Source organism: Crocuta crocuta, unplaced genomic scaffold (assembly GCF_008692635.1).
Source record: "Crocuta crocuta isolate KB4526 unplaced genomic scaffold, BGI_CrCroc_1.0 scaffold237, whole genome shotgun sequence".
NCBI classification, from domain to species: Eukaryota; Metazoa; Chordata; class Mammalia; order Carnivora; family Hyaenidae; genus Crocuta; species Crocuta crocuta.
Genome location: NW_027531914.1, coordinates 1,559,781 through 1,578,400, shown reverse-complemented (window position 1 = coordinate 1,578,400; position 18,620 = coordinate 1,559,781). Strand labels below are relative to the sequence as shown.

At 45.7% G+C, this 18,620-nt stretch overlaps 1 protein-coding gene across 1 annotated transcript in view; it reads left to right on the top strand.

The window, feature by feature from the left end:
• The first annotated feature begins 11,331 nt into the window (after positions 1–11,331).
• The window catches only part of SCD5 (stearoyl-CoA desaturase 5), a 150,852-nt gene continuing 143,563 nt past the window's right edge, over positions 11,332–18,620 (top strand). Inside the window, exon 1 of the mRNA XM_077774794.1 lies at positions 11,332–11,570. Coding sequence (XP_077630920.1) covers positions 11,339–11,570 — 232 coding nt within the window. The 5' untranslated portion in view covers positions 11,332–11,338. The remainder of the gene's footprint in view (positions 11,571–18,620) is intronic.

Below are 18,620 nucleotides of genomic sequence, written 5' to 3'. Positions count from 1 at the left end.
AGGCTTGCTGTTGTCGGCCTGTCAGCAGAGCTCTCTTCGGAACCTCTGATCCCCCTCCCCAGCTCACTCTTGGAAAAAAAAAAAAAATCAGAGACCTTAGCTATTAAAAACTTTGTCCAATAAAGAAGTTCCCTACTCTAAGAGAACTAGAGTACATGGTGGAATTGAATATAAAAACAGACTTAAGTCGTAAAGAAGGAAAGCAACCTGTCTCCTAAAAGTGACCTAAAGTGACTTCCTTTGCCTCTGGCTATATCTCCACATAACCAATGACCTCCCCTGACCACCTTTTTTGCTTGAAGGAGTCTTTGGGAGAGAGAGAACAAGTCAGTTTTAAACAGGTAAAAATCGAGTCCACAATGAGTTTTCTCCTGAAAGGTACTGCTTGGACACCTTGTAGGAAACTAATCTTTCCTTGAGCTGGGCGCTGAGCTAGGTACTTAGCTCTCAGTCCTCACGTCAGCCCAGGGCGCTAAGCTATTAGTTCAGTTGCCTCCTGCAGCTGGTAAGCAGTAGAATCTGGATTCAAACCCAGATCTCACCCTGATGAGCATGTTCCTTTCACAAAACCACATTTTTCCCAAAATAAGAATAACTGCTACTACAACAAAAACACATTTTGCTTTCTGATTTTGCTCTTTTGCTTCTTAGTCTACAGAGACCTGGCATTTCCCCCAAATGACTAATGTGGTTATTATAAATGGATAAATTTACTGAGCATTGTGTGTTGGCTTCTTTTTAGGCAGGTTCTCTTTATGTGCTGGGAAAGATGGCCCCTGGCAGCCCAAAGCCTACACACGTCTCCACTGCCTGGGATGTACAAAGGGGAGAGGAAACCTCTCAATACCCAAATACTGCTCACAAAAACAACTCCAGCTGCTTCTGTTTGGGTCTCATGCCTACCCCCTAACTGAGTTCTGTGCCCAGGGAAGTAGATACCAGAATTTGCTGGCCCACACAGTGTGACTAAGTATGAGCACAGTGATTTTTTTTATATTTCTATTTTTATTAATATTTTTTAAAATTTACATCCATGTTAGTTAGCCTATAGTGCAATAATGAATTCAGGAGTAGATTCCTTAATGCCCCTTCCCCATTTAGCCCATCCCCCCTCCCTTAACCCCGCCAGCGACCCTCTGTGTGTTCTCCACATTTAAGTCTCTTATATTTTTGTCCCCGTCCCTGGTTTTATATTATTTTTGCTTCCCTTCCCTTATGTTCATCTGTTTTGTATCTTAAGGTCCTCATATGAGTGAAGTCACGTGATATTTGTCTTTCTCTGACTAATTTCGCTTAGCATGATACCCTCTAGTTCCATCCACATAGTTGCAAAATAGCATGATTTCATTCTTTTTAATTGCCGAGTAATACTCCATTGTATGTGTGTATACACACACACACACACACACACACTCACACACACTCACCACATCAATCTTCTTTGTCCATTCATCCATCAATGGACACTTGGGCTCTTTCCATACTTTGGCTATTGTTGACAGTGATTTTTAAGCCCCACCAGAATCCCCATGGAATGCTTTCCTCCAATGGAAGGGATGCAATTTAGAGAAGAGTGAGGAAAGAGTAGGCCAAAACAATCCGTTACCTACTGGATGAAAGCTCCCAGTGCAAAGTGTCATGGGGAGACAGTGTAGAAGAGCACCTGTCCTGCGTGTCCAGGAACCAGGTTTTGGTGTCTTCTAACCAAACAGTAAGTACCTGCCACTTACTGTCAGTCAAATGTTGCTGCTTTTTGCCTCCAAGTCCCTATTTGTAAAATGAGAGGACAGGACTAGATAAACTCTAATTTTACTTCCAGCTCTGGAGGTCTGTTATCCACCTACCTTTCCTACAGCGTCTTTGTGCATTAACTACAAATCTTCAAAAGGAATGGAAAACAAATTAGGATAAGCACCAAAGCTTTGAAGAAAGATGACAAACAACTCGGGCCCATTTACATTTGGATACCTTTCTTCCTTTTGTAGAACTAATTTCACTTCTAATCTGGAGAAAAATCAATGCAGGGCTTTCCTTGGTTGGAAATAAGTAGGCAGGCATTAAAAGAATTTCGAATTTGAGGATTTGGGATAAATATATTTGCCTGGCCTTGAGGTCCTTAAGTAGTGAGTTCCCCTCTGTCATGATATATATTTCCATGAAATTAACCTTTCTACACACCTGCTTCCCACATCAAGAATAGACCACATTTGATTACATAGATACTCAACAACGAACTAGTTTTTTTCTCCAGTGCTGCAAATCTGGGTCACCCTTTTGACATTCCTGAACTCTATTTACAAATGCCCCCTCCCCGCTAGAGAACAACAGGGGCCTTTGCCTTTTAAGAGCAGCCTGTGGTAATTGACACAGCAGGGAGAGAAAGAGGTCATTGAAAGAGAAACAATAACTGCAGCTAATGCTGAGAAATAAATAAGAGCTTGTTTATCTGCCCTTGTAAACCAAAATAACTATCCTAAAAGAAAATGGGGCGGTGTTTATCGGGGAAGGGGAACTGGAGAGCTGGAAGAGAAGTGAGTGAAAACGTCAATACCGTCTTTCTTCTGTACAATGATAGGGATTGTTCATTTATTTCAGAGACCTGGGATTTGGGAGCAAGGAGAGAGAGACAGTGGGGAGGAACTTGGTCTGGTTTGTACACCTTGTTTTTACCCAGGTGTTGGTCAAAGAGGGGTGTGGTGTAGGTACTCACAAATGTTAATTTGCCATGACTGGGTCTTAAAAAATGCTCAGTGATTCGTCCATAGCATTCGTTAGAGTTGGTGGTATATTCTTATGGTGAGGATATGATTGCCTTCCAGCTCCCTGGCTGGACTTTGAGTTCGATGAGCACAGCCAAATACTCCTGTCCTTGGAGCTGAGCTTATGCTTGGCTTCTAGAAGAGGCTCAATAAATAGATGTTGAATGAAAATCTTATTTCATTCAAACTGAAGATGACTTGGAAAGACGCAAAGGACAGTATATCACCCGACAGAAAAGACAGGTTTGGGTTGGTTTCAGTACTCCAGCTTTTCATTAAGTAGATGCTTTTCTCTAAGAATTAGGAAGTAACCGCCTTCAAATCCAGCCATCTCCCCTGCCAAGGTTCCTGCTGCCAAATTGTAGCACTCTGTTAAGAGTGGTCAGGAAATATGGGAAGGATCTTAAGAAATAAGGCAGGGCTTTTTGTTAAAAGAAAACCCCTCATTCCCTTCATATCCAAAGCAGTAGAATCATTCATTTTATAGGAACGGGTCCCCCCCGCATCCTCTGCTATAAAATCTCAATGAGGAACTTTTCCAATCCATTTAATACAGAAAAGGGAAGCCAACCCTTCTGTGACTGGAGGAAGCTGAGAAGACTAATTTTCTACTAAGCCCATGGTGTTGCTGTATCTCAAAGCCAATCTTCTGGTCATCTGGGAGGCAAACTTGCCAACTTTATGCCCCCTGAGATTATTCTCATCTAAAGCCTGGAGTGGTTTCCTCACCTCTAGGTGCACAAAGATTGTTTACATTTGGAATTGTTGTCCACACCTCTCATCCAAGAGACGCCTCACCCCCCTCCTTTAATCCCACAAGAAATGCAGGGCTCCCTTCCTTGGGCCACGAGAGTTGCCTTACATGATTACCTCTTATAAAGCAAAGAAAGTGNTTGAAGGTCTGAATCCCTCCAACCTGCGCAGTTATGCCTTTTTTCCCCAGTCTCGGACCCTCAAACACACCCTGGCTTCCGGGTCAAGTAGATTTCATAACTGCATCGAGTCCATCTCTCTAGGTGATTAAAAGATAATGAAATACCCACAGAATCTTGGAAGTGTTCGTTGACAGTTGAGAGCTGTTACTTGTCCTCGTTTAGGGAGCCTCCCCCAGACCACTCAAGCACCTGATTCATAATCTTCAGCTAAATCTGGACAGCCACCCTGTGTGATTTCAAACTCCTGTGAAGGTCCTGTCCAGGAAAGCTCGACCTCCTCAGCACCAGTCTACCTTTGACCTGCTCATTCCAGGGACAGCCACCTCCACTATAATCCCATGGCCTCACCTTGGAACTGATCATTGGGAACTCTTCTACCACTCCAGGTCTTAAGTCCCAAATCCCACTCGTGGAGCACAGTGCCCATTACTTTCTTTGTTTTCACTCCCTGACAAACAGAAATCAGCTCTTCAACTTTTTTCAAAACCTTGGTGCCTTTGATTCCTCTACTACATATGAGTTCTCATCCTCCTTCTGAGCACATTTCCTTCTTGCTTCTCCAGCCTGAACTCCACACAAACTTCTCTTTCACCAGCAGCACCTCAGTTACCTGGCTCTCCTGTCCTCCCATCAAAACCCCACCCCTAGGGTGCTTGGGTAGCTCAGTCGGTTAAGTGTACAACTTCGGCTCAGGTCATAATCTCACTGTGCAGGAGTTCGAGCCCTGCATGGGGTGGGGCTGGGAGAGGGCCGGGGCAGGGAGGGGGCTCTGCCTCTTCCCTGCCCACACTCTCTCAAAAATAAACAGACATTAAAAAAAGGTTCTTTTAAATCCCCATCCGTACTTCAATTTGGATATTCCATCAGACTGCTGAGTGAGGCTGTATAACCGTTGTTGTGCAGACATCATAATGCCAGTTTAAGCTTGGAGCATCCACTCTAGTTGGGCCCTTAAATTGGCTCCATAACCTTTTAAGCATTTCTTGGTCAGCTTCCTCTTTCGTTCTGCTCAACAGCTCTTGGAAGTCTTCATCACTTTTCTGCAGCTCTCTACCAAATTCCCACTCTGCTTACCCAGCAGATATCTGACCTTTTCCTTCAGAAGAAACAGGCTGTTGAGGCGCCTGGGTGGCTCAGTTGGTTGGGAGGCGGACTTCGGCTCAGGTCATGATTTCACAGTTGGTGGGTTCGAGCCCTGTGTCCGGCTCTGTGCTGACAGCCAGTTCAGAACCTGGAGCCTGTTTCGGATTCTGTGTCTCCTTCTCTTTCTGACTCTCCCCTGCTCGTGCTGTCTCTCTCAGAAATAAATAAAATAAAACGTTAAAAAATTTTTTAAATAAAAATAAATTAAAAAAAAAAAGAAGAAACAGGCTGTCAAGGCCCCCTCCTTCACTTTACTGACTCTAAAATCTCTATTTGCCCTCATCCTTATTTCCTTTCAGTCTCCAAGAATAAGCTGTGCCTCTGCTCAAAGTTCAACCTTCTGATCATTCCATCCCATCCTGCCTAATCCTCTCCCCAACCCTAGGAAACTAGCTCCATCAAGCATCCCCTTCCTCATGGTTTTGACCTTTGACCTTTCACTATCTTTCCATTAGCCAACAAGTGTGCTCAAATCCTTCTTATCTGAACACTCAGACACACACTCAGCTTTGTCCTCCCTCCATCACTTCAAGCTTCTTGAAAAATTGATTTCCATATATATGCTATGCTTGTCTCCTCTTCCTCATTAAACTTCCGTGTAAGGTGTTTTCCCCTAACTCACTGAAAAGGCCTCAGCAAAGGTCAGCCATGACCTTTGTATGTCGTGGGCTCCTCATTCTCCCTCCTTAGCAGCTTCTCTGTGACATTCGATGTTGTGAATCCTCTCCCACCTTTTGCTGATTCTCTTACCTCTTCCATCTTCTCAGTCTGTGCCACGGGCTTCCCTCTCTTTGCCAGTCTCATGAATAGCGGTTCCCTAGAGTCCTTCCTACCTCCCCAGGCCAACTGCTTCCGCTGCCAGATTTTACTCTATTGAACTAGGACCATGATGTCCTCTCCAGCTCACATCTTTGCTGGGCTCCAGGCCTATCTAGTCAACAACCTACTGCACAGTTCTATTTGGATGTCTGACAACACAGGACCTTTTTTTTTTTTCTTTTTTTAAACTTGCTCCTGCTTCTTCAATCCCAATCTCAAAAAAATGATTAGGATGATTATGGTGATGATTATGACTAATATTTATGGGTTCCTTACTACCTGCCAGACTGTTCTAAACTTTAGTTGCCATAAGAATACCATAAAGTAGGTATTATTATCCCCATTTTACAAAAATGCTCACAAGCATGGATTGAATATCTCAATAAGTGACACTGCCTTTCCCTTGAATACCAAGTCCAGAGAGCCAAAAAGAATCAGTATTTTTTATTCCTCCTCTTCCTGTTCAATCAAGCATGAAGTCCTGCTGGTTCTTCTATTTTAGTTGCTTTGCATTTATCCCTCCTCTCCATTACTTCTTCTCCAGAATCTGTGCCTTTGCTTTACTTCAGACCCTCATCATCACTTGACCAGACTCTTAAAATAGTGCTGTAAGTGGCCCACTTGCCTTCAGTCTTGTGTCTCTCTCTACCCCCAATCACATCATTCCCCACACCCCTTCTGGAGTGGTCTTTCTGTAATACAAATTCGATCACTTTATTATGCATAAAGCCTTCCCATGTCTCCCCTCGCCTACTGCATAGCTCTTTCTGCATGACATTCATGAAACCCACCTATCTTCATGTGCTGCCCACTGCACGACATTTCAACTTCATCTCCTACTGTTTCCCTTCTTTCACTTCACATATTCCAGACATGTCCCTAAATGCCAAATCAAAAGCTTTCACTTGCACCATTTTCTGTGCCTGGAATGTCCTCCGCCATTTATTTATCTAGTAAACTACTCATCCTTCAAAACTGTGCTCTCTGACATGGTAGCCAGGAGCCACATGTGGCTATTAAACTCTTGATATGTGGTCACCTGAATTAAGATGTGCTCTGCCATTGTTTCTCATTGCCATGTAGTATTCCATGTGGTTTATCTATACGATGGAATACTACATGGCAATGAGAAACCATGAAATCTGGCCATGTGTAGCAACATGGATGGACCTTGAGGGTGTTATGCTGAGCGAAATAAGTCAGGCAGAGAAGGACAAATATCATATGTTTGCACGTGTAGGAGGATTAGGAGGAACTTGACGGAGGAACAAGGGGGAGAAGAAGGGGGGAAATGGTGGGGGAAAGGGAGAGAGGCAAACCATGAGAGACTCTTGAATGCTGAGAACAACCTGAGGACTGATGGGTGGGGGGGGAGAGGGGAGATGGGCATTGAGGAGGGCACTTGTGGGGATGAGCACTGGGTGTTATATGGAAACCAATTTGACAATAAACTATTTGTAAAAAAAAAAAAGTGCTCTGCCATAATTATGAACAATGGATTTTGAAGGTACAGTGTGGGAAAAAGTGTAAAAGTCTTAATAATTTTATATTGACTAGACATTGAAAAGATAGTATTTTGGATAGATGGGATTAAATAAACTATTAAAATTTATTTTTTCCACTTTTTTTTTAATGTGGCTACTAGAAAATTTAAATTTATACATGTGGCTGGAGTTTGCGGTGTGCATTATATTTCTATTAGACAGCACTCCTTGAAAATCCTTCCTTGGCAAAGTTAACTAAGGAGGCAAAAGACCTGTACACTGAAAGCTACAAAATATTGCTGAGAGAAATTAAAGAAGACACATAGAAAGGCATCCGGTGTTTTTGGATTAGAGACTTAATACTGTTAAGGTGTCAATAGTAACCAAAGTGATCTTCAGATACATTGCAATCTCTATCAAAATCCCAGTGGAATTTTTTGCAGAAATAGAAAAATCTACCCTAAATTCATATGAAATCTCAACCGATCCAAAATGGCCAAAAGAATCTTGAAAAAGAAGAAAAAAGTTAGAAGTCTTATACTTCTTGATTTCAAAATGTATCATAAAGCTATAGTAATCAAAACAATGTGGTACTGGCATAAAGACACACATGCAGACCAGTAGAATAGAATAGAGTCCAGAAATAAACCCTCGAGTGTATGGTCAAATGCTTTCCCATAAGGGTGCCAAGACCATTCAGGGAAAGGAAAGGAGAATCTCTTCAACACATGGTGTTTGGAAAGCTGAATATCTACAGCAAAAGAATGAAGTTGAACCCGTATCTTACACTAGAAACAAAAATTAACTTCAAGTGGATCAGAGACCTAAATGTACGAAGTTACTAAAAAATTCTTTGAAGAAAATGGGGGAAAAGCTTCATGACACTGGGTTTGGCAATGATTTCTTAGATACAATACCAAGAGCACAGGTAACAAAAGTAAAAATGGCTAAATTGCACTACGTCAAAATTTAAATTTCTATGCATCAAAGGACACAATCAACAGTGAAAAGGCAACCTATGGAATGGGAGAAAATATTTGCAAACCATTTATTAATAAGGGGTTAATATCCAGAGTATATAAAGGACTCCTATAACTGAACAACGACAACAAAAAACCCGATTAAAAAATGGGCAAAGGACTAGAATAGATGCTTCTCCAAAGATGACATACAAATGGCCAACAAGCCCATGAAAAGACGCTCAACAAGACTATTAGGGAAATGCAAATCAAAACTACAATGATATATCAGCTCAAATCCATTAGGATAATGGCTGTAATCTAAAACAAACAAAAAAATCCAAAAAACAAAATAAACCCAACAAAAATAACAAGCGTTAGGATGTGGAGAAATGGAAACTCTTGCACCTTGTTGGTGGGAGTGTAAATGGTGCTGCTGCTATGGGAAACAATAATGAGTTCCCCCCAAAATTGAAAATAAAATTACCATTAAATCCACCAATACTACTTCTAGATATATATCCAAAAGCATTGAAAGCAGAGTCTCAAAGAAATAGTTGTACACCTATGTTCACAGTAGCATTATTCACAATGGCCAAAAGGTGGAAGCAACCCAAGTGCCCATCACAGATGAATGGATAAGCAAAATGTCGTTAAATGCATACAATGGAGTATTATCTGGCCTTGAAAAGGAAGGAAATTCTGACACATGTTACAACATGAACCTTGAAGACATTGTGCTAAGTGAAATAAGCCGATCACACGAAAAGACAAACACCGTATGATTCCACTCATATGCGGCATCTAGAGTAGTCAGACTCATAGAAACACAAATTATAATGGTGATTGCTAGGCTAGGGGGAGGAAGAAATGGGGAATTGTCATTTCATGTGCATAGACTTTCAGTTTTGCAAAGTCGAAAAAGGTCTGGAGATGTATACATTTATTTTATTATATATTTAACACTACTGAATTGAACATTTAAAAATGGTGGGATTTACGTGTATTTTACCACAATTTAAAAAAACTTCAAAAATCTAAGTTAAAAAATCCTTACTCAAGATATCACCCTTCCTCCTCTCCCCTACCTATTCCTTCCTTTGTGCCTCCACTTTATCTTATATATATCACTATTGGGGCTATTACCACATTGTTTGGTAATTATTTGTTTGACAGGATAAAGGTTCCTAACCCATTTGCCCTTATGAAGGGGTGAGATGAACACTCATCCACATCTGGGGTCTTGACCAGAAGCTAAGAAAAGAGACAGTAACCCTGATGACATAATATGCTACAGGGGACAGTCATTATTAGCAAGAGAATATCTTATATCTGTAGAGATTTCACTCTGAAATTAGATTGGGAGGAACCATTTTTCTTCAGTTGTCCTTTCGCAGGTAGGATCCGAAAGACCTCAAGAGCACTTGCCCCTCCGGCCAACACACACAAACATCCCCTTCTCCATCCTGAGTCCACCCTGCTGAAAGGAGTGGCCCAACCCAGTCTGAGCCTTTGGAGGGAAGAGAGGAAGATGTCTGTTCAGGACAGATTCAAGATAGAGTAGTTTATCTAATAGATAATGTACCCAGGGGTTGAGTAAATAACTCAACCCCCTGCCTCCCCCGGACTCTTGTGTATGCTTGGTGTAAATTTTTTTTTTTCTTCCTGATAATGGACTGGACCTTCCTGCCCTTTCCAGGTCATAGCCAAGAGGTTACATTTGTTTGCTCTGTCTTCCCCCGTAGATGAGGAGCTCCTTTAGAGCAGAGAGGGACCATAACTTATTCATCCTTGTATCCCCAGCGTCCACTAGTCCAGGCACATAGCAGGTGCCCAATAAATCTCAAACAAACGACTGAATGGTTAGAGCGTGTGTGGTGAATCATTACAATAACCCAGAGATTTTTGACCAAGCCAAAATCCTAGTCCATCCCTGAGAGACAGGACGGTCTGAATTAGAGGCCTGCAGGGAGTATACGGTCTCGTGGGAGTGGGGAGGAGAAGGCACATGTGAAGAAAAAGTGGTTCATTATAAAGCCCAGGTTGAACAGGCTAATGAAATCTATACCCTCTAGTTTCATATTCTATTATCTCACTAGTCATTATATAGTGTCAACATTTATCCAGTCCCCAGGCAAATTTCCTTTCATTCTATAGTGTCAGCTCCGTCTGAAGCACCACGTAACACTGCCTCAGTGGTCCCAATTCCACGCCATATACAGTTTTAAAGCCGACGTTAGTTTAATCTGGCTGATTGGACTGGCTCAGGTCTGCTAACGAGATGCTAGTGTACGGCCCTTTCATGCAGTCAGTTCTTCGTAATTTTTTTTTTTCCCTCTCCGGGAATCTTGGAAAGGATTCCTAACAATGGGTAATCCAAAAATCAGCCTTATTTGTCAACATAATGGTACTCCTTCAAACTGACGTCCATAGAATTTGCAAGCTGGAAGAAAGAGTAAACATTAGTTCTGTTTCCCGGGAAAGAAAATCTGTGTGTGGAAAGCCAAGCTGGGTCACACTGACATAGAACTAGAACTCAGAGCCCTTGATTTCCAGCCCTGAGCGCTTTTTCTTCCGCTACTATAGGTGCAGTCACACCTGCTGGGGACACGACCAGCTCACCCCGTCAGCATTTCTGTGCAATTGGGGATCCCTCTGAACAGCTCTGAATTGACTGCGAGAGAGGAATGAACAAACACAACTTTTTCATGGGGTAATTTTCCTTGGAACGTTCTGGTGATTTTTCTAAAGCCCCGTTCAAAACGGTGCTGACCTTACAGTATTGTTCCATCAACTGGGGACTGAGGAGACAGTCCGGAAGTGCGCTGGTTAGCCCAGAATTAGCCATAAGCACAGCCGCGCGGCGGATGGCTGCGCGGTGGGCAGGGCACTGCTGGCTACTAAATCATGTGTCATCTAAAAGGCACTAATTGAGTACCTACTGTGTGTCTGGCTGCGGCTGTCTAATTAAAAGTTGAGCAGTTGCCTCCGTCCCTCCACTGGCCCACGGAGCCAGTCGAACCCGCAGACGCGTGCACTTTTGATTCTCATCTCGGATATGGGCTTAACCTGTGTTGCGACCCCAGGCAAGTATTTTAAATTCGCCAATACTAGTAGACTGTGGCTTCAAAAAAAAAATTTTTTTTTTAAAAAAGGTCTTTTCAAAAGGGAAAGGTATTTTTTGGAACTGTAGAAGCACAAAAAAACGACAAANCCGGGCCCCCCCCCCCCCAGCAGCCATGCCGGGCCCGGCCGCCGACGGGAGGCAGGTCCCCTTCCGCAACGCCAAGGAGGAGATCTGTGCGCGGATCGAGGTCTCGGAGGGCGGCGGTGACCCCCCGAGACTGGGCGAGCGCGGGCAGCGGCTGATCGTCGTTTGGAGGAACGTCGTCCTGATGAGCCTGCTCCACCTGGGGGCCGTGTACTCCCTGGCACTTATCCCCAAAGCCAAGCCGCTTACTCTGCTCTGGGGTAAGTCCCGCCGGCGCCCCCTGTGCCCCGGGCACCNTCGCTTGGCCCCCACCCCCCACGCGCCCGGCCCCTTGCCCTGCGGTGGTCGGCCCCTGGGGGCCGGCTGGTATTTCAGTCCAGGTTTTTGCAACTTCTGCCTCCCCCGCTGTCTGGAGTGAGTAGGCGCCTTTGCCGACGCCGGGCTGGAGAGCGGGAGGAGCCCGGGGTCCTGCCGCTGCGTCGCTGGGCGCAGGGACGCGCTGGGCACCCGCTGACCCAGGCGTCCGGAGAGGGAAGACGGGCGGGATGGAGGGCCCTGGGGCCCTCCCATCTGCCGCCTTTCAGATTTTCAGCCCCTTCCGCGGGCCGCGGACCTTGGGGCCGAGTTAAGGACGAAAAAGGGAGTGGAGGAAGGTGGCGAGTCCCGGCACAGGAACAGTCTCGATTTTCGCGCACGGGATGGAAGGAACCAGTGCCCCTCCTGTCCCCGCAAGGCCCCTGTCCCTGCCCCCTCCGTGATCTGCCGTGTCCACTTGCACTTACACGGTCCCAGAAGTTTTCTGGCGAGCAAACCGAGCTCTCCGCGAGTTCTCTCTGCCGCCAGCACAGAGCCTCTTCCAGGCCCTGTCCTCCGCTGGCCGGTGCGGGTGTATCCGCGCACCTGTGGCTCTCCCACCACCCCCCTTCCTAGCACCCCCATCGTTATTGGTAGGGGAGAGAACCCGAGGGTGGACCAGGGCACCCACCCACACCCTAGTCTCCTGGGCCCTGGGACTCAGTGCCTGCCCTACACGACTCAAGTCGCTGGCCTCTGAACCACCTCGCAGACACTCCTGGCCCCAGGAAGGTTTGGCTGGTCACCTCAGGGGCAGTAGCCGGGACGGAAGGCGCAGGCACTGGTATCCGGGGCAGAGAACTTGAGGAGGGAATCCAAGAAGCCCTTTCAGCTCCTATTTCGGGCATCTCCAAGGATCAGAGGCAGGAGAAACACAACCTACTTTTATTTCCAGAGGGGAAAAGGAAGGAAGAAAATAAGACTTCTTTCTGCAAAGCTTATTTGGTATAGTGCCCGCTTCAGATGCCTAGGTTGATAAACTCTGGTTGCAAGCCTTCCCTTGAAACCTTACAGCGCCTGTTGGAAACAAACCCATCTAGAAAGCTATGACTCTTAGGGAGTGTGACTGAGAGAGGGATGGTGAGGGGGGGAGTCTTTGGGAATCCACGTAGCCTTTTCTCCCCCTTCGAGTAAGCTCCGTGCCCAGTGCAGGTGCTCAAACTCACTACCAGGATCAAGAGTCATTTGCTCCACCAACTGAGCCAGGCAGATACTCCATGAAGCCTTTTGAAGCCCCCTAAAAGCCCTTGGCAACCTCCAGCTCACGCCTCCTCCAGTCAGTGTACCTCCTTAATTCTTTCTTTCCTTATTTTGAGACAGAGAGAGAGAGAGAGTGAGCAAGCAGGAGAGGGTCAGAGAGAGGGAGAGAGAGACAGAGGGAGAGAGAGAGAATCACAAGCAGGCTCCATGCTCAGCCAGGCAGGGGGCTAGATCTCACACTGATGAGATCATGACCTGAGCTGAAGTCAAGAGTTGGCTGCTTAACCAACGGTGCCACGCAGGCGCCCTGCACCTCCTCAATTCTGTGTCCTTTTCACCCTCATCTTTGTGATTATGTATTGGTTTAATTCTCGATCTTCATTCCTTATCTCCTTCCTTATCTCCAGATGGCTAGATTGTAAGATGCTCAGCCATTGCTTCATGAATATACCCCCCCACACTGCCGTCCAAAGCCCTTATAGCCGCAGAGCCTCTGTGGAGCTCCTCCCTCCCTTTCCAGGGATGAGACTGTGCCATTGAACTTCAGAGCCCACCTACCTCCAGGGAGTTAAGGCTTTGTCTTAATAGCTGCAGGGTCAGAGAGAGCTCAGAGAGAAGTGAGCACTTAAAGCATTTCCTTACATGCCTGGGGCTCCACAGGGCACACGGCCCCCACTCCCTACCGTGCCCAAGCCCTGCTGACCCTGGCACTCTGCCAGGGGCCACACGGACGGGGCCTCCTCTCCAGGCTTGCCAAGTCAATTCTGCCTTCTCTGGGCTCTTCTCTGTAGTGAAGACAGAATCTTTGTTTCTGAAAGACCTTGACCGGAGGAAACCTCCCTTAGCCACAAACTCCTTCAGCTTCACGGGAAAAGCCCACACACTGCAGGAATCTGGTTTCCCTTTGTGGGTGATATTGCCAACCCCATTCTTGTGCCTTCCTTCACTGTCTTCTGCCTTAGCTACCTTTCATTAGCTCTGTTCTCTGAATCTTGATTCTATCCCTACCTGTGCTTCATTGCATTACTAGGAAGAGGAAGGAAGGAAGGGAGGGATGGAGAGAGGAAAGGAGGGAGAGGGAGGGAGGGAGGAAAAGAGAGAGGAAGGAAAGAAGAAAGAGGGAGGGAGAGAGAGAGAAGGATGAGGGAGGGAGAGAGAAAGAAAAGGAAAAAAAAAGAGTAGATAGTGGTGGCTGTTATAGTTTCAAAGTCCAAAATTTTGACTTAGAAACATTCTAAACAAATGAATCTTATCTGATGGACATTTTGTGAGAGAAGAAAGACAGAGATGAGCTAAGATTTATTGTGCTGATCACTGGGGTATATAGAGTTATTTTCAGTGAAAGCCCTGGGGTCTTGAGCCACAAATTTCCCCCACTGGATACCCTGTTTCACCCACCTCTGCCGCTGGCTCTGTCCAGCTTTAGGACTGAGTTCATGCACTAATGGGCTGCTGCTCATTCACTTCAGGGACTTAAGTTGTCAAGGAAATTGGCTTAGCCCATCCATTGCTCACCACCCTTCACCCAGGTGAGGTTGCCCTGGAAACAGGAGGCATCGATGCAATGCACACAGCAGAGACTGTGTGTTAGGGGTGCAGCGTGATTTGTGGAGCAGTAGAATGTCACGCCCTCCATGAAGCATCCATCCAGTTATCCTGCCCAACCTCCTCGGCTGCCTACCCCCTACCTTTTTATGACTCCCCTTGGGGCCGGAGCAAGCGGTTTCCCTTCTTCTCCTTGTAGTTTCCTGAGTGCACCGCCTATCAGAACAGAATGCTCTTGGTGCCCACAGGTCCTGAGGGATGAGTTAATGAGTTTCAAGGACAGAACACAAACTCCAACTGGATTTGGAGAAAAATCTTCACCTGCAGGCTTGAACTCACCAAAGTGCCTGCTTTGAGAGTTTTTGGCCAAAGGCGCAGTTAGTCCATGCCCTGAATCCCAAGATGAGTGAGACAGAGGAGTGAGTGGAAGTAGTCATGGTATTAAGGTCCCGGGCACCTTTCGAGTGAGCTTTGGCTTCGCCTGTCTCCAGGCATTCTGCTGTTGGTTTTCAGAAATGTCAGGGACTTTTCTGGTTTCTCTCTAAGTGTCATCTGAGTCCCCTAAATGTGTCCCATGGTGACATCATGGCTTTTTTATCCTCTCTGGACAACTTCAGTTGAAGTATGAGGATGTGAGCAGTAATGAGCCGTGCTCCCTTCCTGCATCCTTTTGAGGCTACACTTGATTCCCTGGTGCCCTTGCTGAAGCTTCCAGACTCATGGAAGTGGGGAATAGCCTATGGGGAGGAAGCTGGGAGGGGGCAGGGATTAACAAACACTCCGGGAAGCCTTGGAAGAGGCTGGGGTTTGGAGAGCGCTGGTCCACCAATCAAATTCTGTGCAGTTCTGAGAGTTGCCCAGGGACAGCTGTCTTCTGTCAGGCCTTGAGTAACCTGACTCCATGATTTGGGATCGTCTTGATGTCTTTGTTGGGTTGTGCTTGTTTTTCTATCAAGTCCCTACAGTAGTCAAGGAGCCCCAAGAAGGTGTGACTTCAGACTGCTGCCTTGCCTCCATGTTTTCTAGGGGGAGTGTGGCTCAGGAGAGAGACATATCTGAGCAAGAATCCCTGCTCTCCTTCTTACCAGCTACATGGCCTTGGACACATTAACATCTCTAAACTTCAGTTTTCTCACCTGTAAAATGGGTATATTAATACCTCTTGCAGTTTCCTGAGTGCGCTGCCTATCAGAGAGGCATATACATTACAGCATGGTGCCTGGCTCTTGGTTAGTGTTCAGTAATTATTGGCTGTCATTATTATTGGGTCTGATTTTGGCTGTTTTTCTTTAGTAGAAGGGGAAAGGCCCTCCTACATTTGCAGCACAATGTCTTCTGCAAAGCTGGCACAGAACTTGGCTTTGTCACCTCTGTTGTATGGAAAAGAGTGCTTTGGCTTTGGAAACAAATGTTCTTTCTCAAAATTCCCAAAGAGAAACAAACACATCCTTCTTAGTCTTTCCTGCTTCTCCCATTCCATTCTCTTTGATTCTATCTTCCTCCTATTTTCCTCCAAAAGGTCACTATTTTGTAGATAAGAATCTTTTTGTTTAGCTGACAACTCACTTGGTCCTTGGTGTTTTCTTTAGGGTCTTTTGAGCACAGCCCAATCATGTCTAAATCTCGTAGGGTCTCAGTTTTGACTTGTTGTTTTTTTTCCTCCCCTTCCATCCCTGTTTTCTTGAGTCATGTTCAAAAAAAACTTTAATGCTCAAATAAACTACTAAAAAACCGAAAAACAAAAATGAATCTGCCTTTTAAATCTGTAATTCCCAGCCCATTGTTGCAACTCTTGCATTTTTAATAAATGGGCAAGCGCTAAGAGCCTTACCCAAGGCTGGAGTGCAGCAAGACCGGAGAGAAGAGAGTCTGCTTTTGCTGGCTTAATAGTCCCAACAAGTATAAATATAGGTTTGAGGTTAACATTATTAACTCAGTTTTTTCTAAAACTGGTCAAGGTCACTGCAGACTCTACTGTGATCTGGAAATGAGAAAGAGTGCCACAGAGGAGAAACCAGCGCTGGAATCCGTGTACGGCACCTAGATCAGCCTCATNCGGCGGGCGGGGGGGGGGGGGGGGAGGGGGAGGCGGTAATACTGAGCTGAAAGTTGTTTTTAAGAACTAGGGCACATATGAAAGTGCCTGCCAGAGAGTTGACACTCAGTGCTACCTCCTGGTATTACCTCCCACGAAGGGGGCCTGTGTCATGAAACCTGCACTGGCTTCATCGTCTGTCTGGGACTTGGAGCACTTATGGTTCAAATATAAGGCACAGCCTTTGTTTATTTATTTATTAAATTTTTAAAATGCTTATTTATTTTTGAGAGAGAGAAAGAGCACAAGTGAAAGGAGGGGAGGAGCAGAGAGAGGAGACACAGAATCCAAAGCAGGCTCCAGGCTCTGAGCTGTCAGCACAGAGCCTGACGTGGGGCTCGAACTCACAAACCATGAGATCATGACTTGAGCCAACGTCGTACACTTAACCCACTAAGCCACCCAGGCGCCCCAAGATACAGCCTTTAAATCCAAATGTTCCATCATGACCTTGCTGTAACATTTTTGTTCTTGCCGTATCAGATTTTGTGTATGATATAAAATTATAATAACTGAATGGAAAAGCCATTGATAGATTTATAAAAAGATAGCATAGCCATGGTTAGGATTTTGCAAAACACAGTGATGCTTCTGGGTGACATTATTCTCACTGAGTATTTATTTTGACATTCTGTAGTTTCTGGCATTCAGTCTACCTTTTCCCACTGTGTCATGTATGGTTTCTTAGCCCTGAGGTTAAGAGTACAGGCTTTGGAGTGACGGTCTGGGATCAAAACCTAGACCCTGGGGGCACCTGGGTGGCTCAGTCGTTGAGTGTCTGACTCTTGGTTTCTGCTCATGTCATGGTCTCACAGTTTGTGGATTTAAGCCCTACATTGGGCTCTGTGGTAAAAGTGTAAAGCCTGCTTTGGATTCTCTCTTCCCATCTCTCTCTCTGCCCCTACTGCCCCTCAAAATAAATAAACCTTAAAAAAAAGCCCCCCAAGTTCAGCCTTGGGCAGATGACTCACCTTCTGGAACCTTAGTGTCCCCAGGTGCACAATGAAGTTAATTAATAGGACAATAGTGTTCCACCTGGAGTGAGATGAAGCAATACAGTAAAGAACTTGGCCTGACCTGTGATGAGCACAGGATGATGTATGAAAGCGCTGAATCAAGGGCACCTGGGTGGCTCAGTCAGTTAAGCGTCCGACGTTGGTTCAGGTCATGATCTCACAGTTTGTAGGTTCAAGCTCCACGTTGGGCTCTGTGCTGACAGCTTGGAGCCTGGAGCCTGCTTTGGATCCTCTGTCCCCTTCTCTCTCTCTCTGCCCCTCCCCCCCTCAAAAATAAATGAACATTAAAAATTTTAAAAGGATGTTGAATCACTGTATTGTACACCTGGAACTAATATAATGCTGTATATTAACTATACTGCAGTTAAAAAAATAACCTGCAAAAAAAGAAAAAAATGCACTTGGCCTGGAAGCCGCACAGAGGAGATGCTAGCCCTGTGCCTGGGCCAGCGTTCCCTTCCAGGCCCTTCTCTCCTTCCCGCTGTTTAGCTCACCCTTTGGAGGCTGGGCCTTGTTCTAGTGCCTTCATTGTCAGAAAGCTCCGGTCCTGAGGTCAAGGTCGCCTCTGATTTTATTTCGCAGGGCAATGGGGTGGTGGCCCCACAACAGAGACCAGCTGTGCCCCCTCAGAAATGCCCCCTTTGTTCACTGTGTGTGCGAGTGGCTGCGAGAGAGGTCCTCACAGTTGCACATGCAGTCACGTACTCATCCATCCACAAATTCATTCATTTTTTCCGTTCCAGTGATTGTCAAAACAGGCTGCATGTCAGAATCACTTGGGGGTTCTTTGCAATTGTTGGAAGCCTCGGTCAGCCCTCGCCCAGACCTACTGAATTGGAATCGCTAGGAGTGATGCCCTGGCTTCTTCCTCTCCCCTCCCCTTCCCTTCCCTCCCCTCCCCTCTCCTCTTTACCCATTCAGATATTTCTGATGCACAGCTGGGCTAAAAACCATTGTTTAATTCCCTTGTTGGACAGAGTTTACAGTTGACCCATTACCTGCCAGGTACTGGCTCCATCCCTGACTTCATGGCACTTAGAGGCCAGTTGGAGAGACTGACAGGTGCGGCGGCCATAATGCCAAGGCAGCATTAGAGAGTG